Source organism: Syngnathoides biaculeatus, chromosome 1, assembly GCF_019802595.1.
Source record: "Syngnathoides biaculeatus isolate LvHL_M chromosome 1, ASM1980259v1, whole genome shotgun sequence".
Lineage (NCBI taxonomy): Eukaryota > Metazoa > Chordata > Actinopteri > Syngnathiformes > Syngnathidae > Syngnathoides > Syngnathoides biaculeatus.
In genome coordinates, this window is record NC_084640.1 from 11,832,533 (window position 1) to 11,860,320 (window position 27,788).

General features: G+C 41.5%; 1 protein-coding gene across 1 annotated transcript in view; it reads left to right on the top strand.

The window, feature by feature from the left end:
* Positions 1-309: 309 nt before the first annotated feature.
* Positions 310-27,788, top strand: part of fhod3a (formin homology 2 domain containing 3a) — a 41,562-nt gene continuing 14,083 nt past the window's right edge. Inside the window, exons 1-10 of the mRNA XM_061816477.1 lie at positions 310-635; positions 6,229-6,338; positions 9,419-9,486; positions 23,562-23,629; positions 24,833-24,938; positions 25,508-25,602; positions 25,845-25,956; positions 26,035-26,129; positions 26,276-26,419; positions 26,492-26,721. Coding sequence (XP_061672461.1) covers positions 471-635; positions 6,229-6,338; positions 9,419-9,486; positions 23,562-23,629; positions 24,833-24,938; positions 25,508-25,602; positions 25,845-25,956; positions 26,035-26,129; positions 26,276-26,419; positions 26,492-26,721 — 1,193 coding nt within the window. The 5' untranslated portion in view covers positions 310-470. The remainder of the gene's footprint in view (positions 636-6,228; positions 6,339-9,418; positions 9,487-23,561; positions 23,630-24,832; positions 24,939-25,507; positions 25,603-25,844; positions 25,957-26,034; positions 26,130-26,275; positions 26,420-26,491; positions 26,722-27,788) is intronic.

The window sequence follows — 27,788 nt, forward strand, 5'->3', positions numbered from 1 at the left end:
GTTAATAACTTTTTTTAAGAAGCAAAAGAAAGACGGAAATATGTATCGACGCGTCACATTTTGTACGTTTGAGTGAGCGGGGGGATGATTTAGTCGGATGCACGCACGCACGCACGAACACTGGAGCGGCTGTCAGTGTCAGACAGACACTGTCCGGCATTGCTCTACTTCTGGCCACCTGCCTCTCACAGAATAAAACAGGGCAACACACACATAAAAAGAGAGAGAGAGAGAGAGAGAGAGAGAGAGAGAGAAAGAAAGAAAGAAAGAGCCTCCAGTAGAAGCAACACAGGACGTGACAGCCGGTGAGTGACTGGGCGTTCGGGATCCAGCCTACCTCCATCCCTCCTCCAACTCGGTCCCGGTTGGCCGCTTGACGACGCCAGTTTTGTTTGTGTTAGTTACCAGCAAGTCGAGCAGCTCTCGCGCAGCCTCGGGAAAGCTGGCCGCGCCACTTGCATGGATGCACCATGGCCACGTTTGTGTGCAGGATTCAGTTTTTAGACGACACCGATCCGTTCAACAGCACCAACTTCCCGGAACCGACCAGACCGCCGCTGTACACCTTCAGGGAGGACATCCCCCTCATCAACCAGCTTGCGGGCATCCACCGGACCCTCAAGGCTCCACACAAGGTGAGAGTGACTTTGCTAAAGCATTTTCCAGAGGTGGCTAAAGTACTCACGTACTTTTATACTTGAGTACAAATTCAGATACCCTACTAGATTCAACTAAAATGTGCAGACTCTAAGTGGGTCAATACTGCTAAATCCCTTTGGCGTCCTCGTCAAAATCTTGAATACATCTTGAAATGTAGCGAAATATTAAAACGCAAAGATCCAGTTCTCAGAACCCAAGCATTTTCACATGTATCACTACAGTCATTGGTCTGTTAAATTGTATCCTTTTTTCTACATGTACATGTAAACCTGGATAATTTTGACACTGCTCTGCTAAATAGTGTGTGATACCATTAAAAAAAAATAGGCATGATTTTATTTCCCAGAACAAGTTATTCAATAAAACAGAGAGTAATTTTAGTCATGTTTATTCTGTTTTCATGACATTACACATTGAATACGACCAGCATTGTTGTCTTCCTTCAATGTTGGCTGAAACTGTGATTGGTCGCAGGGTAAATATTTATACTTATGTGTTGTAGTTGTCACCATGTCGTGTATGTCGTTGGATTTTGTCATGTTGAAAATGTCTGCTCTGTCATAGTGAAATATAAAAACATTGAAAAAAAAATATTGGACACCAGCCTTAGGGTTGAAATATATTGCAAATGTTTCTTTTTTTCAAGCTAACAGTTGCGAAAAAACCCCGCCACAAATGTCCCTTCACTCCTCTTTTAATCCCATGGTAGTTTACAGTGGTCATTATTTTATTTAGATAGTGTACAGTATGTGTAAAAAAAGCTGTACGTTGCTGTTTATTTTTGTCGTTGCGTGACAGGTGCTCGGGCAGTCATTATTTACTGCGACCGCTCATATCCCCCAGCTGCCTCATTTATCTAGACTAGACAAGACGACACGTTCATGAGCCCGACAAATAGGCTAACACTCAGGTGCGTAGTGCTCACTGTCAGTTTATGACGGGCATGTGAAAAAGGAAAAGATGCCAAGTTCAAGGTCCAAAAGCAGTCTGAGGGAAAACTCCAAAACAGCACCACATTCCTTCCTGGCTTTCACATACTCAGCTATGACCAGATATTTTACCTTTGTTTTTACTGCAAGATCAAAAGTAGAAGGTGTATATTTAAAAAAAAAAAAAAAGAAAAGGAAAAAGAAAAAGAAAGTGAGCCGCGAAGAGAGCTGGAGCGCATGCACACAACTCTGACAGCAAACCGACTTTCGACAGCAAAAGCGGTTTTCCAGACCAGTCGATCTTGAGCTGCCCCGTATTTAAAAGCCGCAAAACAAATGAAAAATGGCCCACGGCGCAGAAAAGCTTATGATTACAACCTTTACATGGACAGATGGCAATGGGTTGTGTTCGTGTTTGCAATTTGTGTGCGATGGCAACTGGATACCACGTTTAGATTATAGGGACGAAACTGAAAAGTTGCACTTTTTCCCCGCAGATTGCAAAACTAATGTTTTCGGGACTTAATTGGGATTATGCTGTTGAAAGATGTCGCCGTTGCCAGCGGTTAAACACTTAATAAATGTTGATTTGTGGGGGTTTATTTGATAGCTTCTCTTTGTTTCAGCAAAATAACCTCCCGTGCCCTTCTCTCAGAAAGCCCTACTGTATTATTATGTTGTGACTATGTGCACGGCCAGCTGGGTTGCACATAAAGTATAGGTCACTTGTCCCAGAATTCCTGTGGCCCAGGCCCGGATGCCTCCAACACTTTGTTCTTCGCACTTCGGGTGATATGGTTTTCCTGACCTCTCCCCCATCCTCCGTCTTCCACCCCTCTTGACCAGTTCATACACTCAAACGTGCAGTTTCACGTCAAATGACACTGTTGTCAAAACAATGCCCCCAATCATTAACAACTCGCATACACAACTTAAAAATTGTGTACAATTCATGACGGGCCAGTGGGTGTGAGTTTGTTTGCGTCAAGTTATTTTCCTCCCGGGTCTCCAAAATTATATTTTCCGTACCCTACATCAGTATATAGTGGACATAAAAACTCTGCACACCCCTGTTAAAATGGCAAATTTTTGTGATATAAAAAAGAAAAGAGACCAAGATTAACTATTTCAAAACCAGTCTATAACTGTTGCAGCTCATTTGAATTATTTATATATAATATTTTATATATTTATTTATTATTTATATATAACCCTAAGCCTATTAATCTTTTTGAACCAGGAAATCTGCCGTAATTTCCGGCCTTTAAGCCACGAGTTTTTTCACGCGCTTTCAACGGAAAAGGTAAGAGTGAGACCAGTGTACAGTGACCGGTAATATATGTGCAGAGGAAGTCACTTTTACCAGTCCGGCCCTGTTAGCGCTGCACTAGCATGTTACTGCCGTGATTTTTACCGGTATGTTTTTCTTAACCGGCCCTATTAGTGTAGTGCTAGTGTTAGCGTGGTGCTAGTGTTAGCATGGGTATTGCATTAGCGTGGGGCTAGCAATAGCGTGGCGCTAGCGTTAAACTCTCTGTGTACTGTCTTTGTAAATATCTCGCAGTTCAATGTGATTTTCAATGTGGGCACTTGCGGCTTTTACACAGCATGGACCAAATGCTATTTCCTTTACACATGCACTGGGCGAGGCTTGTAACCAGGTGCGCTCTGTAGGTCAGGAATTACGGTAAATAAATTACTGAAAAAAAAATCTGATTGCACAAGTGTGCACACCCTCTTAAAACTAGGACATGGCTGTGTTCAGAGTTAGACACATCACATTCAAACTCATGTTAAAATGTCAAAACATACCCGCCATAGTTTCAAGTCCGTCTGATTAACTCAACTGAATTTCATACTTTCTAGTAGGCTTTCCCTGACATTTAGTTTTAGCTCTTCAGCTCTTTTTCCTGTGATGTACTTGTACATGAACGCTTCCAAAAGAGATGCTTTTTTCCATGAATGGAAACAAAACTTAAATTGTTTGGTTTTTAGGCTCTCAAACACTATCATGTCATGTAAACAAAAGGTCAAACAAAACCTTTTCTCATTTATGGCGGAAAAAATTTTTTTACCTAAATCGAACTTTAATCACCAAGCCACTAATTTGTGTGAAATTTTGTTGAAACTGCTAAATTAAGTTTTCCACTCTTCCTTCAGAACAACAAATCCCAGATGTGATTGGTCCTTTAACGAGATTACCGCACATTAAAGCAACATTTATTGGCGGTGTTGAACGCAGCCGACCCAGTTGTGTTCAAAGAGCAGCTCTGATTGACAAGACAGTTCTTAAAGAGTCCTACTCCCAAGTTACATAAGGGGGTCGTTACCAGTGTGGGGAACACAAGCAAGCTTTGTGTTATTCTAACATGGAAATAATTACTCTCCTTTTCCTCACGGGTCCTCCAATTCAGCCAGATTTTGATAACATAAATGTAAATAATACTTGCTTCTAAGTGTTTTTGGGCACGGCCCGGGACCGTACAGTTGCTCCTGGAACTCCATCCGCTCTGCCCGCCAAAGAGTTTTAAGAACGTGAGATCCTCTGGATGGTGTTCGCGTATTAGTCACACTCGCCTATGCGGTATACGTGATTGAGAGTGTGGAAGACTGAGCCAAGTTTTTGAGAAAGCAAAGAGTACGAGGTGATGGCGTCTCTGTGTTGGGTAGACTGGAGGATTCATGAGATAAAGAAAGCTGAAAGGATAAAAGTGGCTGTGAAGTATTTCTGGAATGAAAGCAGCGGTAAACTTGCTGAATAAATGTGGACAGATTGGGCACAAGAAACGCTTTTGTCTTATTTCAACTTCAAATTGGGGCAGTGGGGCAGTACGTGATTAACACCCAACAACCCCCCCTCCCCCTCCCCCCGTCCTCCCCCTCTACTCGTTCTGTCTTGGTCAAGCAAAACTCCAATGTGGCACATCTCATAAGTCACAAAGAGTAACAGCACAAGGTCACAGATTTCCATTTAGAGTATATGCAAGCAGTGTGGAAACAATGATTATTATGTCAATTATGTGTAGCAGCGTAAAGATTTGAATTGATTTCAAGCGTCATGTACACAATTTGAAGAGGAAATTGGCTGTCCTATTGATCGTATGGCGTCAAAGACGGCCATGCAGCTACAAATGCATTTTAATCTGCTTTTGTGACTGCATTTTTAATCAGGGTTGTGTCTGATTATTTACTGCCCCCGTGTTTTGCCTTTCCCCTGTTGTTGGATTAGGATTTGCCTCAGATTAAAATAACAGAGGAACCAGAACAAGACCCAAAGACACTACCTTTTCTTTTTGCCTACTTTCAGTCCTGGAATAATATGTGATTTCTGGGTTTGAGGATCTCTATATAGAACAGGCCTCGGTGGCCCCCCCATTCAAGTCTCGGGCTTCACAGACACACCCACCGTTGAGTTTTTGAGCGGACGCAGACTCGAGTAAATTTAGAAGCGTTATATTTATGCTCCGACTCCAACCGACTGGCCGTCTCTGTTTCCGAGTTTGAGGGAGGGACTGACAAGAGACTGCCCGCAGCAGGTCTTGTGATCACCGCCTGCCGGTCCCAGTGTGTCGTCATGATCGTCAGCTGTGCCGTTCCGGGATGGGGCTGGATGGGCTGGTGGGATGGGTGCGCTTGGCAGCACACTCCGGGTCCATTCCAGGTCAAAGCCATACTGATAGCACACATAAATACTAATTCAACACTTTTTGACTCTGATTTTATTCATCAGAAACTTTAGCCAAGCACTTATTTAGTTCATTGAAAGATTAATGACATTTTGGTACAGTTCTGGAAAGGTTAGTTATCAATATTACGGTAACGGGTCTGGTCACCAGCCAATTCCAGGGGCACATGTAGACACTCGCATTCATACCTATGGACAATTTAGAGACTTCAATGAACCTAACATTTTTTAGGGAATGTGAGATGAAGCCACAGTAGTTGGGGGTGTGGTGGTGGTGTGGTGGTGGGGGGGGGGACGACACAAATAAATATGCAAACTCCTCACAGGGAGACCAGTGCCAAAGACTGAAAGGTTTTTAACAGTGGAAATGCCCATGCTTGCGTTCACTGTGGAAATCTACAGTATCTAACAAAGTGTAGTCCCACCTTGGATGCATCTTAGCACCTGCTATCAACTTGTAACAATGCTCATAAACATCAATGCCAGTGGTCTGCAGATATACTCTCGTGCACCTGGTCTGAACCTCTGTGGGGTTTCTAGTTACACAATGTATTAGAGCGACTCTGACGCACAATGCACTGCAGTGTTACGTTGGATCAAGTAATAGCAGATGTCACGGCCGCGTTCATTAGCTCTTAAGCGACGGGAAACCAATTTTCATGCATGCATCTACACCACAGACTTCCGTGCAACAACACGACATTCCAAAGGGACCCCTCCCGACGCCAGATGAATATGTCTCGGAGAAAGGGTGTGAAACACGTGCAATCGTGTGTTAGAACTTGAAGGTGTTCTCTCTGCTGTGGAGTGGATAACACGGGCTGATATTGTGAGAATCATCCATGGCCATTACATGAATAATTCAATATGGTGTTGTTCTCAAATTGAGTTGTACTGCCTCAGTGCATTTTTGTAAACCACCTATTAAAATCACGTGGTATTTTCCCCCCATAGCTCGATGACTGTGCGCTGCAGCTTTCCCACAATGGCACCTACCTGGACCTGGAGTCTTCCCTGGCTGAGCAAAGGGACGAGCTGGAGGGCTTCCAGCAGGACGACACAGGGTGAGACAGCTTCTCTCTATCATCGGAGCATCCCATAACCATTTGGTGCACAGGAACAAAACCCATCTCACGAAAGCAAACAACACATTCGCCAAACGTCTCCATTCTAATACAATAGGAAAGAATCATAAGCAGCTTGATATGGATTTCTTGGAAAGAGACGTTCATGGAAATTATGAAGCAGTGTGGAAAAGGAACACACACTAATTAAACTCCTTTCACTATGACTCATGTTGGAGCAACTGTGTATTTTTAATGTTTAATAACGCAATTCCTCGTAGTCCTTGTAACCGCACTTGCCCCCGTTGAATCACCTGTTAGCTTTCACTGCTTATGCCGTTAACGCTATGACTGCATTTGCTCTGTTTATTAACTACACTGGTATGTCATCACTGGACAGATATCAGATCCTGCTCTAGCGTAGGACATACTGCATGTTCATGTCATGTCGTAATCCAAGCCGCTTATCCTCACAAGGGCTCCGGGAAAGCTGGAGCCTATCCCAGCTAGCTTCGAGCGAAAGGCGGACTACACCCTGAACTGGTCGCCAGTCAGTCACAGGGCAGATATCGACACCATCACTGAGCGGGAATCGATCCCACGCTGCCCCCACCAAAGTTAGGCGTGTGTACCAATACACCAGGGGTGTCAAACTCATTTTTGTCGCGGGCCACATTGGTAACACAAAAATTCTTGTATTATCTCAACGTTATCATTTCACGATAGGACAATTTGAAGTTTTGGAACAGATTTGAACAAAAAAATCATGGAAGTTGATACACATGGTTTGCCTCCGCGGGCCACATAAAACTACGTGGTGGGCCGGATCTGAGTTTGACAACTGTGTGACTCCCTGCATGTTCATCATTTCAAATTAAATTTTAGACAGTTCCTCTATAGTTGAGCTAACAATGCAAGCCTTATTTTAATGTTGGAAATGGGGAATCCAAGAGTGTCAAGGACCGTGTCATTAAATTTGGATATTTTACAACGTGTATCAGAAAAGTTCCAGGACCGAACAAAAGATATATTTCAGAACTTGACTTTGTAGTTAAATGCACTTTCCCAGCCTTTTCTGCCACAAAAATGCCTCAGGATTTGTTTGTAGATCATCTGGTTGATCATCCAGTCCGCACTGAAATGGAAAACTCATAGTTTGTAGCTTGGGTTTGAAATATATATTTTGATACACCAGTTCTGCATTTATGTATATAATATGTGTCAAGAAACACATATTGTATCAAGGAAGCCGGTGTATGATGTAGGCAATCACAAATAGAGAGTAAAAGATCAGTGACATGGCACCATATAAGTCCTGGTTTGTTTGCAGAGGTTTATGGTATGCGGAATGGCAGCGTACTGACCAAAGGCTCAAGCACAAAGCGGTGTCTTTGTGTACTAGTGTGTTAGTTTTGTGTGTTTGCTTTGTCATCTATGTTTCCCACTGATAGGCAGGTAACACAAGGTGTGACTTTTTTAAGTGGCTGCGATCTGGAGCAACTGGTTGGATTGGAACCATGTGTCGGATTTCTTTCTTTCTTTCTTTTTTTTTAAACAAAGGTCCCAAGTAATTGTCAATGAGTCATGCACTGGGATTGGCTTTAACCTGAAAACATTTTCTAGGTTTGAGGCGAGCCATCTCTTATCAAGCCTGTCCAGTTATCCCCGTGCTGGATAGATGTTGTTTATGCAATCCATTTGATTCTGTTTTAAACATTGTATTAGCCGTCATTCTGGATGGCCAGTGGCACCATTTCGTTTGGGACAAGAAACTCGCAATTGTTGTTGGAGATGTCGGAATTTGCTGTGGTGCCGCGACTATGCTAATCATGACCCACACACAAAAAAAGGATTTGTAGATTAACGGAGATGCACGAGGGTACCAAAAATATTGTTCCCATTCTTCCATAAAGTTGTCTCTTAATCAGTTAAGTAGTTTTTTCCCCAATCCTAATAATATAATCCTCACATACAAAACATAACGTGGGCAGAGTTTCTTGTGTGATTCCGGCGGTGGCCCAACTCAATTATGTTGACAGTAAGCAAAGGCAAAGGACGTGGGCACAACAAGTTTGGTAAATGTCGCAGAGTGAAAGAGAAAATAAGTCATTGTCGGTGTCAAAATATGCTGTACTTTTATAAAGAGGATAGTGTTACCTATAAGTCATAGTAATAATACTGTAATAATGTTTTCTGAGGTTGTGAATCGTGGTAATTGGCATAATTGCAATAATCCGCATATGGGAATAAAGCCATGTGATGATAATTACCTAGAAATGGTCATCGCACACAGATTAAAAAAATTGTTTTTTATATTGACAATAAATTTTCTTCCATCGTATATTCTAGGTACCATAAACCAGACATACAGAACGTTGTATTTTTATGGAGCACCTGAAAATGCAAAGTATTCAGTATTCATCAAAGGAAAAGGTGGCACAGAGAGTTTTTCACAGGTTGGAACTGGGTCTATCGTGAATTTGCAGTACATGGAATTATGAACAATTTTAAATAGCAGGCACCATTGTCACCAAACAATCAGGATTCTCTTAGAGAACAAAAAAAATCATTTAAAAAATGAACAAAATTCAGCTAAAGCGTACTAGAAAGGCGGAACTTAATTTGGGCTTCATCAGATGCCCAATAATTGGCAGCAGGTGCTTACTGACTCTCACTTAACGTGACTCTGAATGTGATTGGATGATATTTTATATCCACTGAACAATATGTATTTTCCATGTTACATTCAAATTGTGTCAAAAGGCCTTTTGACCCCAAATACTATACAATGGGAATTTAGTGGACATTATTTTTTTGCAGATTTTGGTTAAAATGGTCACCCATTGTAAAGGTTAGGGACTTTTGGAAGTGTTGGGATTTTATTTATTTATTTATTCTCAACAAACGTCTATGGGAAATATATTTGAAAGATCATAACAAAAATTCAGATTAAAAAAAAAAAAGAATCACGATCAAACACTAACCAGTCAGTTGCCCACGAACCAATGAAAGCCTTGTCAACCAGAAGACATATCTATACTGCTCAATGGACTTATTCTTGTTTTTTCTGTCTCCCAAAGGTCGAGAGGGAAAAAGCACAGTGTTGTTTTACGAACCCAGCTGACCGTCCGCGTCCACGCCTGCATCGGTGAGTCACATGTGACATGTTTGTGTAATTTCTCAAATTGAAATTGCACGCCCATATGGTCTGACACACGAGCGACGCAATGGCCGCCGTATACTGAACAATCCAGATTCCTGCCCCGGGATGATGGACCTCCCACTGTGAGGAAGCGCTGGCATTTAAGACTCCCTTAGCACTTAGCGTAATATGGTATAAACATCATTTCGGATGCAGCTTAAACAGGTATAGAGATGTGATGATGATGATGATGATAATGATGACCTCTGTATGTATAGCTGCCGATTACATTAGGGGTTAAGTGACGTGACGGTTACCTCATTCCAGTAGTTTCTCCTCTGGGAATTGGTGAGCTCAGCACTGTTGGAAACCCCCTTGTCTCTCGCCAGTTTATGCACGATTAAGAGTAAAATAAACAAGACAGGGAACATTGCAATGGGGAAAAAAACAGGGATATGATAGAATTCTAGAAGATAAAGTGTATTATTAAGTGACGGCACTCTAAGGATGAAACTGATGATTTTTACAATGCCTTGTACAAAGAGAATTTTTGAATTAGCTCCTGTTCAATTGTACCGAATAAAGCGTCCACTGGTCTTGCTGTGACGCACATGAAATAACTTGGTCGGCTGACCTTTGTGTTGGAAAAAGGTGTTTACTGTTTACATTTTGTTCAATTTTTTTTTGGAGTGGGGCGGGGTTTGTATGCAACAATGTTTCAGAATAATGGAATGTAATTCAGCCAGAGTCACAAGTAACAATCATTAGTGTGATTACCTCCTAAAATGATGACTTGTTAACATGCTAGATTCATTCCCTACAATAACAACAACAAAAAATAATGGTAATAATTGAACAAAAAAAACTGAAGGAAATTCACAGTAGCCAAACCACATACGGTAAACAAGCTATATTTTTGCTGTTTCACGGAAATATCCATGAGTATTTGGGCGATTTAAATATCTTATTACGGTAGAGCCGCTCAACCTTTTTTTGAACGGAATCTCACGAGAGTATTTAGTTGCCATTTCCTGCCCTCTTTCCAAAAGCATTAAATTAATCTCTATCTATGCTTTGCTCTCTCCCGTGAGTCTTTTCTTCACACTGCTTTCCTTCACGACCCGTGCGTGGCCAGCGTCAACACAGCCCCTGCCAGTGATAGCAGCGCTAAATCTCAATGAAGAACCGGTGCCTAGGACTGTCTGAAAATGAGTGGTCAAAGTTCATTAGAAGCTTCAAGGAGACAAAAACAGAAATTGATTTTTGTGAACTCTCTTAAAATGTCAACAGTTTAAGCCAGGCTACTTAAATATTTAAGTGAGCTACATACAACAATATATGTTCGGACAAATGAACATCAAATTTAATTTAAAAGTAAAATACAAAATGGTGCCATACTAATAATAATTTAAAAAAAAAAGAGTTCCATCACAGAGAACTTGAAGCAAACAAAAGGGACCAAAATACCACTAAATAAACAAAGACGAACAGGTGGCAGCTGATTGGATGAGCACTTAAAAAAAAAAAAGCAAGCCTCAGTCATTGAGAAGCAGTGATATGAGAGGTGTGGGGGATGGATCAAGCAGAACAGATCTTTGGATGAATATAATGCAGAGATGGGAAGCAAAAATATGTCTGGAAAAACAGTGTTTTTATTTTGGGGAATTAAAGCAAATCCAGGATGAATTATTGTGTTCTGTATTTATAATTCTGTGCTATTCAACTTAAGCGCATCATAGGTAATGTTTTAGTTAACATCTTAGGTTGTAAATTGTTTTGTATGGGCAAGGAGTAGTTGTACATATATCTTAATAAACACATTTTTTATCACATGGTGACGACCAGCATAGCCCACCACACACATAAACGACGATATCTCCATTGACGATCGGGAGTCGCCTTCCCCAAAAGACATGTAGTTCTGTGAATGACCTGGAGAGGCACTATGGGAACACAGTGTATCCAGAATGGCGGAAAATCTAAAGAAGACTAGTAATAAATGAATAACTGGAAAAACTTTAGCACATCTCGATCATGCAGATCATGGCTTGACCACACACATAAGGAGTTGCTATCGTAAATATTGAGCTGGTTGAACATACATAAGGAAAAAAAATACCTCATGATCCACCTCTGGATAATCTTTTAGAGAATCTGACGATCAGGACTTTGTTGACTTTAACCAGAAGAGGGAAATTGCTCAAATTTGGCCTTATTGATGGTATTTTATTAGCGTTTGCAGATTTTCTCCTTGTGATGACGTAACAGTATAAACGGAAACATTTTAGAGTAAGTGGGGGGGGGGGGGGCTGGTAGTGAAGGAGATAAGCTAAGCAGTACATTCTCCTGTCTCAGTGTGTTTTTTTGCTCAGGCCACATTTATATGACAGCCTCCCTGATGAAGCTGATTGAGCGTAGGGATCGGCGTTGCTGGCTAAATCCCTTTCTTCCACCAGTACAGTGCACATGCCCTCATGGGGGGATTACACATTGCACATGTCGGCTTTAGGAAAACCAACGTTGTGTTTGATGTCTTTCAGCATGACAAAAACAACTGCTTGCTAGAAACGTCACTATACCTGTCATCAGCATATGATGATACATAGCGTACTCCAACCCCTAATGAGGACCACTTTAATCCCCAATCTAGGTTTCATCAAGACAGATTTTGGCCAGATGGAGTCAAAATTTCGCAGTACAGTAGTAGTTTCATAATTCTGATGCATTAAACAGACTTACCATCAGTGTAATGTGGTCTGTTCACTTTGGAGACCGAGGGAGCAGTTACCCCGCCCTCGGGCTCAGTTGTCCACTCATCTACCCCTTTAACGTGCTCTAATCCTTCCGGGGTCTTGACCTTCAAATCGCTTGAGTAGTGGTCAGCATATTATCGGCTAAATGCAAAGTCTGTCACAATCAAAGACTGGGATTTCTTGCCGAATCAATCTGCTGTGCCTTGCATTTATCGTTGCTCGTTTCCTTTCGGACCACAGATTGATGATCTGTTATTTAAAACACAGGAGAGGATCAATTCATTTAAGATTTATAAAAGTAAGAGTCATCACAATCTTTGTCTTTCAACGGTCAGGCCCTTTTTCACAAACTCTCTTTCAGATAATCCTGCATTTGCATTGGGGTGTCAGTCACAAGCTCGTGTTTAAAGGTTAATTTTAGCTGACTAACGGCAGCGGAGTCGTTGCAGGCCTAAAAGCAGACCGGCGGAGAGCTGTGGTTCCGGAATGGGGGGCAGGGGAAAGTTTGGGGAGGTAGTGTGGCAGAGGGCACGTTATCTTTAGAAAGTGGTGACACGACAGAAACATGTGAGGAAGGCACCACAGTGCTTAAAGTTTGCTGAAGACAACAACTAGCATGAATCCGACATTTTTGTGTGTTTCAGAATAAAATGAGAATAATTTTCACGTTAAATCTCGTCTATATGTGCTGGTGACGTGCCAACCACTTGCTAACCACTCGCACGCCGTGCTGCCCTCAGAAGAAACGAGTCCATAGAATTAATGTAGTCTTTTATGTGTTCTCTCTGTGGTTTAGCGGGTGCTATTTTTTATTGCATGACGTCAGATTACTGCTGCTCTACGACTTGTTCACGTCAAGTCAAGTGCTTTTTCTACACTCTTTTTGGAACGATTCATTAGTATGACACCGCTGAACCACACAACAACAGTGATAAACATTACACTTGCAGTGTTACGCGACTGAATCAAAAATAGTCCGTCATTTAAGGAAGTAATTAAAGCAAAACATTTGAAGCTAATTGGGGAAGCGGGGAATTTTCATTGTCAACCTTGTTTTCTTTGTGGCGACGACTCCCACGTTCAGCAATCACTTACAGTTTAAGTGATCAAAAATAGAGCGGGTATAGTATTTGACAGGTATTCCAGACTAATGAGAGGAATGCAGCAGGTAAAACAAAAAGGCCTTGCCCGTGTCCTGGCTTCTGTTCAATCTCATGTCACTTGGCATTGGAATGTAACTTTTTTTTCCAACTTCAATGCTGTTGGATGTTGGAGTCCAAATTATGGGTCTCTAATGACCCCCTGTGGTCCATTCTTAACTAGGGTCTTAGGTTTATTTGTTTAAAATGCCATAAGACATCAGCAACTTGACTACATATTTTTATGAGTATTTCTTTATTATATCCTCGCAATCCCAGTAAATAAACAGTACAGGCTCAACTGACATGGTGGTCCAGTGACAAAAGTGGCTGTTTCTGTGCCAGCGGGGGTGCAGTGGTCCAATGCAGTCTGGCTTTGAGAGTCAAGGAGAGAAAACAGCTGGTTCAAACAGCGATTTATTGTGCGGGGTGCAGGAGATGAAGCCTGGCGATGGCATGGTGTGACAGGGAGATAATGTTTGGCGATGGCTAAGCTAGGAGGGGGCAGTCGAACAGGACATCTGTGGCTTTGCAGTCATTAAGGTCCAGACACATTATGGCCGAGCTGAAGGGCTGCTCTGCAATAACATGCTCTTAAGCCCTGTCCTGTTTCATCAAACAGTATACCGGTAGTCCATTTCAGTTTGGTGCAGTTTGCAATGTTTGAGGCTTTCTGTTGTCTAAAATTGTGGAGGGTACCTAAATAACTCATGTGTACTATATCACTATTGCCAGCCTAATGGTGGGGTGCCGAGGACGCAGTGTTTGCCGTCTGACAAGAGAATCACCACTTCCAGTAATTCAATGGGAGTCACACAAAACCACAGTTGTCATTTGTCCGCTGTCTTGCATACCTCATCTTTGTTAATGTCATAGGAGGGCTATTTTGGTGTGATGCTATTTACAGTTTCGCAGCTAACGTATGTTAGCTGACACCGTCTGGCCCCGGACACACACATATGCAAGCCAGATCGGGGTTTACCAGGCAGAATCGTACCAGGTTTGAGCTAAACTGTACCGGTTTGCTACTATTTATGTTGCTATAGTAACATTACCAGGAAATGTATCATTATCAGGCATTTTATCATCAGAAGGTTTACAGTCTTCTGCCTTGCAGTTTTCAACACAGATCAGGACAAATACAACAAGGGAAGCCCGTTGCTTTGTTGTTGGCACTGTTTTTAGCATTAGCATTATGAATCCAGAGATAGTAGCAACGTCTTGCCATCTTCCTTATCGCTTATCCTGTTCAGGATTGTGGGGAGCTGGAGCCTATCCCAGCTGACTTTAGGCCAAGGGCGGCTAAACCCCGGACTAGTCAGCAGTCAATCACACCCCACATAATTAGACAACCACTCAGAGACATGTTCACACTGTCACTGTGTGGGAAATGAATTTTCTTATTTGACAGATGTCAAAGGTTTAAAAAAAATGTTCTCCGGACACTTTCAAGACTTATTTAGAAGAGCAATTCTCGCACCGTGCAATCATGCGAGATTCTTTGCACAGTCTCATATAGAAGATCGAGAAATAACTGGACAGTCTCTGTGTAGTTTTATACATTGTCGTCTTTTTTTTTCTTTTTACCCTTGTGTGACTTCCTGTTACTCTGGGGTGCCCACAATTCTATTGCTCACCTGTGGCTGTGGCTCCAAAAGAAATACGCGCATGCATCAACAAAGATATTTTGCTCGCACGGCTTCTTACTCTGCTTTCCTACATATCACAATAGAGGACACCCTCCTCTTCGGTCACAGCAAGAGGGAAATACAGGGAAAATTGCTCGCATAGTTTCCCCTTTACCCTCACCGCCGGCTCCAGGAGCCCACATGACTCATTGGCTTATAGCTGCTGTGGGAGATGTGGAGCTGGTGAGGTATTATGGATGGAGGTGTAAAGTGGTGGAAGTAGCGGAATAATTCAGCAGTAGCTCGAAAGCTCCAAACATTTATCTGAGCCGGCGCTGCTGGCTTTATGCCTTCTCTGACTTACAGCTCCTTATGTCATTGTTTTATTAAATCTCTGCGCTATTTCTGACACATTTAGAATAAAAAATGAAACAGACGTCCAACGTGTATTACCTTTTCTTGAATGTCACACTGTGTACATGTCAAATATAGCAAAAGTAGTGTGTTTTGCTTGTTGTGGATGTGGCAGGGTTTTCCCAGGCCTGCAGTTAACGCTGAAAAACATGAGCGGTCCAAGTGCTGTGCTGTGGCTGCTTGGGGTGAGCCCTCCTAAGCCTCAGTGGACATGTTGGAAAAATAATAGCATGTGTAAAAGACGTGGACGGAAGCAAGGAGTGACTCAGTGGCAACCTTGAGTTAGGGGCAGGGGGTTGTGCGCCACAAAACCAGCCATTGGCACAGATTTTTCTTTCTCTTTCCAAATTGCATTTTATATTTAATACAGAGTCACTGTATGGCCCGCAATCATTTTGGTGCAGCTTTAGAGTCATTTCTTTTACATTCATCTGTCCGACCTCCTATTTCGCTTGGAGGTTTTGCACATTCAAGGAGTCAATTTGGGGCACTTACTAATTCTGCCTGACAGCAAGACTCACGTCTATGCAAATGTTTTACATAACCAGGAGACAGAATGTGAACAGTTCTATTCTACGTTGCTGCCTCGACAATAGAAACTGTAGCTGAAATTTAATTATATTTGCCAATGCGATGACAAAGAGAATTAAGAAAAAAACCCACCACAAAGTATGCTAGAGGGCTGTAGTTTTCTTGGTATGAAGATTACCTCAGTGGTTGGTGACACACCATTCTTTTCATACAAAAACACAAGAGGGACTGTTGTTGACGTTCCCTGCATGCAAGTTTAAAAATATATTTGTAAAAAACAAAAAAAGTCCTTTTGCAGCACTTGAGCAAATATTTTAGAAACAATGGAAACTAACAGTCCAAACTTGAGGTTTTAAAATCAGGATCCACATTGTATAGAAGAAATACATACTGTATATCACTCCATTTGTGTGAACGTGTGTTCAGCTGTGTGTATAACTGCTAAGTCTGCATTTTTGCTTATAGCCACTGAGGACGCCTCCGCAAACCTCTGGCTCATCTGTTTTAATCATTTTCCAACGATTACATAACGCAATAAAACATTAGGATCACCGCAAGCTAAACATGCCGAGCATGCGCGGGGAGATCTGCAAGCTTGGGGTCCGATCCAGTTGTTGTTGTACAGTATTTTTTTTTAAAAGGATGATTGGTTTAGGGGCTTTGTGAGAAGAGAGAAACGGAAAGAGAGGGATGCGTTCCATGGAAAATTGATGAATCTGTCAGGAGAGGAAACACACATGAGGGGAAATACACCTGTCAGACATCGCAAAAGGTAAAGAAATAAAAGAAAAGACAATTCCTTACTGTACTCCTTCATGTGCAGATTCGTATGGCTTTTCTGGCTACCGACCCAATGAAACAGGAAGCTACTGTCTTGCTATACTCCAATACAAACACACGGTAACTGCTGTGTCATGTAGTTTCCGTGCGGGCTCCCAGAAGTTATATCACAAATTCAGACTGTCCAAGATGGTAACGCTCAGCTTGAAGTTATTTAAGGCATACATTTGTTTATACAATGCGAAAGCTGCTATTATTACTGCAGTTTTCTGAGTCATGGAGTTGTGAAACTCCTTCTTTGAGTATTACAGATGTCTGGATTATATGAAGGTTCGTACGCCAGAAGGAGCACATTGTCAATGGGCATTGAAGCATGAAATCATGATGCATAAATTATTTTTTTCGTTTGTTTTTTAGTTATATGTAATTATGTTTGACTTTATTTCATCAATACTGGTGAGTGTTCTTCTCAATTATTAAATAAATAAAATATTAATTAGTTAATTAATTAATTAAATGAAATTATATTGAAATCTACATTTTAAAAAAATATCATTTGCATGAATTTCAATGGTAAAAGATATTTTGAGTCACCTGCATGGTCACCATTGGCACCACTGGATATTTGTTAGTGCGATTATAGTTTGCTTCATCATATACACAAAACAAGTACAGAATGCGTACGCATTATTTACACCAGTTAATTTAGTAAAATAGAGCACAAAAACAATTCAAACAAGTCCTGTGTTGTATTTCAATTACAGATTATACATTCATCCTTTAAAGATCCAATCTCTCATTTTTGCTCATTCGTTTATCCGACATGCGACGATCCCACACATTCATGGCGAGGCCGGTCAATTAAGATAGACAACAATCGAGCGTGAGAAGTGAGAGAGGGCGTGAGAGACAATGACAAAGGGTCGGGTGGGGGTGGTTTGAGGGAAAACACTGAGCACTTGTTTTACACGTGCAGACCAAAATCTGGGAGGGAACTGGGCCGGGTTTCCCACAATCAACGTTTGTGTAAGGCTGCCGGTCGCACAGTCACCGACGAGCTGCAATTAAACTCTTTAATTAGGAGGTGAGGAATGGCATGAATGTGTTAGATAACGTCCCATAGCTCAGAGTATTGTTTTTTTAATACAGTAGAACTAAGATCTCATGGGATTTGCTGACGTTGGCAATTCAAAGTCAAATTGTTGACTTTCATGTTATTTGACTTACGATGTTCCGTTGCATTATGTATTTTGGGTGCACATTCACTTTATGACAATGACCTGGAACTTCTGAATGCATCCACATGCATTTAAGATTGCGCCGTGTCTGCTCAGATCTTTTTTCGCATGCATCCCGAAGGAAAACATTGGTGGTCTTACACTACACGCAAACACACACACACACACAAAGAAACACACAAAATTCATGGGCCCTCGATCATCATCCGCACCATCAGCAGCCTCCAGCTCTCCTCCTCGTGGGCCAAGACCAACAGAGAGAAAATAGACCGTCGCAAAATAACAGAGTTGTCCTCAGCAGTTTCGTCGTTACGGCCTGCCAAACGTTCCTTTCTGCCTCGCTTTGACATGAGAATGTAATCGACCATTATTATCCAAACTATATTAGCCTCTGAGAGACTGATGGGCTATTTTTTCCCCCCTCTAAACTACACACTCATGAACACGCTGTGCGTTGAACGCCACAATACTCTGATCCCTTTCTGAAATAGAATTTGAAGATCTTGCCCTTTTAAAACTTCAACTGTCAAGTTGCTGGCGTGATGAGCAGCAAGCAGGGAAAGTGCAGCTGTTTGTGGAATTGACTCTTAAATCTTCCATCCGATTTAGTTATTTAATTCATCATAAGGTCGTATTCTGCTGCCCAACCTTTGGAAAAACAAACAGACTTGTGGAACTGTCTCATCATGTTAGGGTCTTGTATTTACTTGGTAGTGTAAAATTGACAGTGACACAATTGATGACCTGACATCAGCAAGAAAAAAAAAAAGTTACTGTCTGTTTTTTAGTGTCTGATAGCCAGCCTGGCTATATTTAGATGATATACTGACACTTGTGAGATTAAATGAAGCTCTCCAGCATGACATTACACCTCATGCTCCTCTCACGTCTTTCGTTTAGATCCCACTGCAGACCTGGTTTAAAAGCCAACTGACTGATTGCCCCACGCAGCCGGGTTGGGGCTTTTTTTTTTTTGGCAGGGGTGCTCATAAACCCTCAAGAAACAGAAGTCAGCAGTTAAAGATGAGCTCAATCGGGGTCTGTGAGGAGTCTTTTTCGAACTTGATGACCCGACAACACTTGTGCTGCAGTGAATTTTGTTACCCTTGGTTGACCTTGACCAAGAACTTTTCCCATGACACACAAGTCTGAACAATATGAGGACAACGTAGACCTCGAGTCGAAAATGCATGCAGCTCATCGATGATAGCTGTCCATTAGGTGTAACATTTGATTGCTGCTGTCAATACAAAAGTCACAACACAATCAATACAAAAGTGAATCTGTCATTGAATAATAGTTTTTTCTTATGTACTGCACAAGAAGAGAAGGGAAATGCCCTAATTCTTGTGTAGTATGCAGATTTCAGCTTCTGTAATTTGAAGACAGATTTTGTCATTCATTCGGCTAACAAATGCATCATAGCTCGGGTGGGCATGCCTATAATGTTAGCCTCGGATGGCTTGTGTAAAATGCAAAGTAAAATGTTGAGGGATTAGTCAAAGCTGAAGGGTCAGCGCACTAATCTCATTATGGCATGAGAAGGAGGGATCTCGGCACTCCGTAACTTAGCAGGAAGAATGCACTGTGGGGGGAAATCCTCTGCGTCCAAGACGTTCCCACTGATCCACGCGCAGAGAAACGACTATAAGTGCATTGATAAGAAGTCAACGATACTTTTTTTTTTTTGCTATTATGAAAATGCTTAGCAGTAATGAACAGTCACAGAAAACACAGATTCAACCAAATTGCAACGCTAGCAATCAAAGCTAGTATTAGCACTGTAGACAAGCTGACATAAGCCACAGCTGCTACATTGGTATCATGACTTCGAAATCAAATTTTTTTTGTGTGTGTGGGGTTTAGTCACTTAAAATTGAAAAATAAGTGAGAAACATGCCTGTTGAGCTGAAATGTTGCCAAATCCTTTCTCTCAGGTCTCTGAAGTCCCTTTGCTCTGCTTCTTTTGGTAGTCTTCAGACTTGTTGTTGGCAAACGAAGGATTTACATTTTTTTTATTTTCTGGAGGAGAATAGTCACATGCACTGCAAATGTTTGACACCTCAATAGTCACAGCTTCTCTTTCAAATTGGTTGTTTTTCCCCCTGTTTCTTACAACTCAAATTAGAGGTACCCAATGGGGGTAACACCGGGCTGATTTTTTTTTTTTTTCATTTTCAAGCCATACCAACATTCTGAACAATTATGCCTAATAGCATTATTTTAACATCACAAAATTGTATTTATAATAATAATAATAACAATAATAATAATGATAATAATAATAATCATAAAAAGTATAGCAAATTAAACATCACTTCATCCACACAAACCAAAAGAGAATTCTGTATGGTTGCCAGCTAAATAACAGACAAATGGGTGTCCAGCTCTACCTGCACCTTCTCTCAAATAGATTACTCACTCCTTCCCGATAGATGCACCAGAGTTCAGCGAATAAATACCTCCCGTGCACTGTTTGACCCTTAAAATGCGGGCCCGCAAATGCATGGCAGATGTTTATAATAAAGCATCTATCGACAATAACAGCCCATTGTGGTTTTTGTTTTTTCTCTCGCCTGTATAAAATCTATTTTAAGGTAGAATATGGGATTAAATTATGCGCTGAGGTCGCCACAATGCAGCGCCTGTGAGGTCAGGGTGAAGAACTATGTGTCCTTTCAAAAAAAAAAAAAAAAGACGAAAAATTTGGTCTGAAAACGTGTCATCCAGTTTTTGCATCCACACGCCGGGTGGACAGACAGCGCTCGAGTACAAGTACAAGCCGCAAAGAGACATCCCAGCCACTGCTTCAGGTTTCCTTATGACAATAATAAAGCGCATGGCGGGGGAAAAATGAGAGCCTGGTCTGTGTAGGACACGTGTACAGCCAAGTCCTCACTTGGAACGCCATGGCTTTGTTTGTTTTTTTCCCCCCTCTTCTCTGTCTCCCTCTCTCAACAACTGTAGGTATTTTTCTTCATCTATCTCAAGACGTGCCTAGTATGTGAGACGTTGGAATTGCAGTCTTACATCAGAGTAAAACAAACTGTACTAACAGTCTAATTAACGGATCATCTCCAGTATGTTGCTGAACCAGTAAATTGTCAGCTGTGCTCTACGGACAAAAGTAATGAGATGCCCAGCCTTTGCATTTACAATAAGGCGGTGTGCCCTCCTTTTCTGGGTAGACTTTCTTCTCTAGATATTTGTTTCTCTGTTGTAGTTCATTTTATTATTTGATGGGCTCGAGGTCATGACTCACTGAATTTGGGCCACGTTTCAACCTTATCACCGCTGCTGACGTGCCTCTGACGGACAGCAGATGCTTTCCTAAAAGTTTCCTTGATAGCTTTCCGAACCCGATTGTCACAGCCGGTCCGTTGTGGGGTTCTAAGTGTGATCCTGTGGCACAAGGCACTGTCCCTGGCTTTGATTCGAAAGGAAACCTAGAAATAAAAGTGTTGCAGGCAACCGTTTACAGTCCTCATAAAGAAAAGATCAACATTATAAAGTGGATAACAAAATAGGGTAGAGGTTTTGACCTATAATCTTAGCTGCCATAAGAATCTTAGGCTGGAAGACGGGTGTGGGTGTGGTTCTGTGTTATTCAATTCCTTTTACATACTTGGTGCAAAATGACATCCACTCACAAGACACTTAAAATGTTACAGGTGCACAACCTTATTCAAAAACAAATGACATGTTGCTCCCATATTTAGCTATATGTATTAGAAATGCCGGACGTATGAGGCAGAACATATTCGCAAACTGTAAACGACGCTCACAATAGTAAACATTTAATTTACAGCTTTATGCGACTGTCAATCAAAACCTGGCCATACTTTTCAATGATTTATGACATATAGACAAACAACAAGCATGTTTTTTTTTTGTATGAGTACTTCTGAGCATTAATTTAGCTTGTTTAATGGAAATGGCTCCTGCTGTCGACTATTTTTGCAATATTGAACGAGAGTGGGTGATGGATTGTAGATCATGAGGGCTTTGCTTCATTCATAAACAATCAGAGCTTTGATGATATATTGTACATACATGACAATATCATGATTTCAGGTGTGATTGATTTTACGTCATCATTACAAGCACCATTCATTATTGAACATTAATAAGCAATGGGAAACTATCATGACATCACTTTGGTCGAGTGTGATCTCTTATTTGTACACTTGAATGTGTCATTAACGTGTAATAGCATGAGCACACTTGGAAGTTTGCCATGACAACTACAGGCGTTTCTCTCTCTTAGCTTTTTTTCCTCTTCTGAAAGCCATTCATGCTTGAAATCAAATATTTTTTAAGTGATGTTTTTAACAACCTGTTGTAATTGTAGATGACTTCTGACTGTTGATGTAGACCAAATTAGACGGAGTGACATGTAATTTAAAAAAAAAAAAGTGCTTTTGTAGCCTACTGTTTAGGCTATCATCACTCACGGAATGACTCTTGTCCTATCAAATTGCTTGGTCAGAACTAACTTTTTTTTTTATAAGCAGACATTTCATGGATGTTGCTTCGTTGGGGGAGACAGACAGGAACGGAATACTTTGTGTGGAATGATAATGATCGTGACCCTGGCCGTGGGTTAGCCTCATTTGGTCCCGAGATTGCTACCACTGAGCTCCAGACAGACAGGCCGGTCCCACAGTCCTGTCAGCCCATGTTTTTATATTTATACAGTCTTTTACAATACAGTGCTGCTGTCCTGGATTAGAAACAAAGGATTTGTTTAGTTTTGGGTTTTTTTGGGGGGGGAGGCTGGAACCGATTAATGGCATTTGGTTTTATTGAAATGTGGAACATTTATTTGATGTATGAAAAATTGAGTGACAAACTTGGTCACGGAGTGAATTAAACTCGTAATTCAAGGTACCGTTGTGTTGCTACTGCCTCCTGTGGAGAAACTAAGTCAAGAAATTGGAGCTCAAGCAGCATGCTGGAATGGATTAGGGTCCATATTTGGATGGAGTGAATTTCTGAAAATGGTTCATAAAGACTATTTCACTGTTTCAGCAAATAGAGAGTTCAGTTAACAAAGTCATGAATATAATTTTTTTTTTTTGGTCATGTTGGAACATGGACAAGTTCAACTATCATTGCAGTGTTATCAGCACTTATACCATTTGGTCCCGAGTACTTTCCATGTCGTGACCCGAATACCTCATGGCTGAAACCAAGCCAGCGGCTCATTAACATTCCCATTACAACTCTAATCACTACTGCGATGTGTCCATGTGCGCCTGTGTTTGTGTGCGTGCGCGTCCGCGCGCGACAGACGGGGAGCGAGAGGTCGTACACGTGCCGTTCGGCCAAAGTGTGCAGTGCGGTGTTCAGTGCCGGCGGCCAGCAGGGCGCTGATGTGTGTGATGAGGTCCATCGACTCCTCTTGTCAAAACCTTTGCACATCTGAGAGTCATTGAGATTTTTTTTTTTCTTTTTCATAAAATGTGTAAAGCCGGGGAATAAACAAGACATGCCAAAAAGGAAGCACTATCTTTAGCTTTTGGGGATATTCTTAATGAAATCATAACATCTTTAAACCACATTTCTCTCTCTCTCTCTCTCACTCTCTCCCTGCAGAAAGACTGTTTAACTCCAATGGACGTGACTTGAGAAGGGCGTTGTTCTCACTAAAGCAAATCTTTCAGGTAACAAGGACCTAAGATTCTTGACGCTCCTATGAACTGGCAATTTGTTGGTAACGTTGCATAACGGTTTGGTTACCGCAGTAGCCGCACTCGCCGCTTCCACGATGACGGGGATCATCAACGTGGCATTTTTTTCCGTGTTTCTTTTAGTGCTCAGGGATTCTCCCCCACACTGAAATCAACAACAATTTGGACGCAGCCACCTCTGGTTGGAAGTAACAAAGTACAGTTGTTGTTATACAAAAATAGATTTTAGTAGGTATCTGAACTTTATTTTTCTGAAAACCCCCTTCATTGGAAAACACATATATCTACTTTCTACTCCTTATTTTCCCAAAATTGTCTCGATACTTATTTCAACCTCCCGGATGACATTATGAATTGAAAAAGATGTAAACAGAGAGCAGTAATGGTAACTGTGGTAGAGATCTTGGGGTCTTATAAGGCTGTAGAAACAGGGAGCGTAACATCATGGAGGAATGTCAGCATGGGAGCAATAAACCGAGTTGCAAGATCTTCGCCATCAATGGCATTTTTGAAGAGAATTGTTTACATGTGTTGGTTCCATGAATGTGTCATGTCTTGTGCCAGCCTAGGGAAAAAAAACAAAAAAGTCACAAGCTTCTGGTGTCCAAAATTGTCAGTCGAATCTAAAAAAAAAAAAAAAAAAAAAATAATTGAAATTGAAGTAAACTAATTTAGTTTGTACAAAATGTTTGCAAAGCTGTGACAAGTTGGGTTGATAGCATAAAATTTTAGCTGATGCAAGCAAGCAAATGTAGCATTTTCTTCTTACTCTTGTAACATTGGCGAATCAATTGGAACCATGATGGGAGCACGTTTTCATCACATAAAAGTCAACTAGAGTAAATCTTTTACATAATTTAAGATCTTCTATATGAATAATCACACATGAGATAAAAAAAACAAAAAACATTTTGTCGGATAAGGTGCAGCTGTATGCATGGATTGCACTCAGTGGATTTTGTGTCATGAAGAACTTGTTCATCTTGTTTGTGTCATAAAAAAGATTGACAGGGAAAGAAGAGCAAATTGTCCTTGCTTTTGGGGTTAACCAGCATTTTACTGCCTCCTGCTGGGAGGTGAATAAAATGCAGTTGAGCAAAACTATGGTGTATTTGATCACCATAAGGTGGTAAAATCGATATTCTAAAATAACCTTTACTTCCGTTTTTACACCAGGATGACAAAGACCTGGTCCACGAGTTTGTGATGGCTGAAGGCTTGACGTGTCTCATCAAAGTGGGCGCAGAAGCGGACCAGAACTATCAGAACTACATATTAAGAGGTATAGGAAAGGAATACTTTGAGTCATGTCATGTACTTTTGCTATCATATAAGGGAAAAAACACAAAGAGGAAAATGCGCCATTGTTTGCAATTGGGTCAACAATATCCCCAATTTGCGTTTTGCTTTCACCCTCGTATGACGTATAAATTCTATTTCAGTGGTTGATGTACTCCAAAACATGTGCGGTGGGTCATCCTTTCATCACGGTGGTGTTTTTGTGTGGCATTGGCGGCCTCATGACTCCCAGTAGTGTTGAACATCATCGGGGGCTGCTCGGAACGCTCCATAGCAGGTGTCTGCGCTACCATCGAGAGAAACGCGGCTGATTAATCATCCCGAAATAAAAACGCTGCAGCGATGGGGGGCAGATATGACTCACTTTATTTTTATAACATGTGCGGCTGCTTTTGTTAAGGAGTTTACAGGTGTAAATACAAATACACATTCAGTTGTTTATATGGATGTACAGCAATGTTGCTAGATTGACACAAAGACATCCTGCAGCAATTACAGTGCAAAATGAGGCTTGCAGACATTTTTTAATGTTTATTTTCATGTGTTTGACAGCTTTGGGGCAAATAATGCTGTACGTCGACGGGATGAACGGCGTCGTTGGCCACACAGAGACAATTGAGTGGCTTTACACGCTTGTTGGCTCAAAGGTAGAACACCCCAATATCTTAAACAGATATATGTCATGAACACTTTTTCCAACATAGCTAGCCCAATATCTACTGCAATTGCTTCATGTATTGGTTGTAAAGTGTTTGGATCCTTTTTTTCGTCTGTGTGCGACCCTCACAGCAAAGCATTTTAGACACACCTGCTTAAGAATAAAATGCAAATTACAGCGCTCAACCCCACCCAACAACTCCCTGACTACATCATATCCATTCTCTTCTAGTTCCGCCTCGTGGTAAAGACAGCGTTGAAGCTTTTGCTGGTCTTCGTGGAGTACGCCGAGTCCAACGCACCGCTGCTCATAGAAGCCATTGGCACGGTTGATTCCAAGAGAGGTGGGCAGGAAATCCATCATTCATAATTATGTTCTTTGTATATATTGCCTGGTTTCGTACATGAAATGGTTTGTCTAGGTTGCAAAGCGTGGTCCAACGCCATGGAGATCTTGCAAGAGAAAGATGGCGTGGACACGGAACTGCTGGTCTATGCCATGACCCTCATCAATAAGGTATTTTAAAGCATTTTAAGGAAAACGGACTGTCTAGTATTGAAAGAAAATGTTTTAATTATCATACAATTTTCATCAGGGACACAAATATTTGGGTCTCTGGAATGCGGGCCTGCTCCTTAAGTCTGTCCGTCTTGTTTGGGCAGACATTGGCAGCCTTACCGGACCAGGACTCCTTCTACGACATGGTTGACGGTCTGGAGGAGCAAGGGATGGAGACAGTCACCCAGAGACACCTGGGTCGGAAAGGCACTGATCTGGACTTGGTCGAGCAGCTGAACATCTATGAGGTTTGCATATTCGAATGAAAAATTAATCAAGTGTTGCGACTGGATAAAAGCTCATCTATGTTTATGTACCAGTCAACGCTCCGCCACGAGGACGGCGACGATGACGCCCAGCCAACGGGACGACGGGATCGCCGGCGGGCCAGCGTCGGCGGCGGGGATAAGCGGTGCGGCTTGGAGAGGAGGCGGAGCCGCAGGGCTTCTCTCGGACGATCTGGTCAGGCGTCCCCCTGCAGTCCGGCATCCCCGCAGAGGGCGGGCTTCCACCCTTTTAACGGGCAGAGAGCCGAGGAGATAAGCGAGAGGTGAGTGGGTGAACGGAGGCGGACTCGGGTCACGATTTGCCAACACAAAGTGCGCTCGGCACTTCTTACTGGAGTTAACTTGAAGTAGCTGAAACAACAGGGGGGTGAAAACGTCTGACTGTTTTCTATCAACACTTTCTGCTTCAGAGCACTTTCAGGTTGCCTTCCATCCATGTAAGTTCAAAAGTTCACTGAGTTCACCAAAAGGAAAATCGGTTTCTGACCTCTCCTGCGGTCCCGCACTACTATCATTTTACAGTACTACGCACACTTTCACCTCTAAGCTGTCTCAAGCGAGCACTGAATCACTGAAACATTTTTGCTTTGTCCTGGATGTAGAACCTCAACGGCACTGAATTCTTTAAGTGTACACACAATTAAACAAGCACTGGCTCCTCTCAATCCTACGTGTGCTCTAAAATACAATAATTTATTGCAGACACTCACACAGGAATGTGTTGCAATTCAGCCGCACTTCATGAATCTGTATGCTGCAAAACACTTGAAATGCAGTCAAGCATGCAAAACAATGTGCATTTTCACAATTAAGAGCGGAAAAAGAAATCTGCCATCATACAGTGTGGTATGCAAGTTACTACAATAATGTACAGTGTCAATAAAAAGGAATTTTAATTTTTTTTTCAGTAGTTTGATTCAAAAAGTGAAACTCACATTGAACACATGGGAAAACACGTCCTGAATTCTTTATTCCAAATGATTTTCATTGTTTTTTATGCAATATTGTAATTGCTTGACATGGTCAATTTTTTTTGTTTGCTGTAAGATGTAATCATCACAGTAGTAACATTAAAAAGAACTCAATATTAAAGATTTCACTCCTCAGAATAACTTGAAGTTCACTTTTTGAATTGAATGACTGTAAAAGATTGGGTTTCCCAAGATAATCTAATTTTATTAAGATATATGTAGAGTATGTGTTTTACACTCTGGTGTAAAAATTGATGAATTCATATAATATGATCAGGGTTATGATGTGTAACAAAATATGTTATGTCCTGAATCATCTCATATATCAATTCACTTTCTGTATTTCTTCCTCTTTGTTT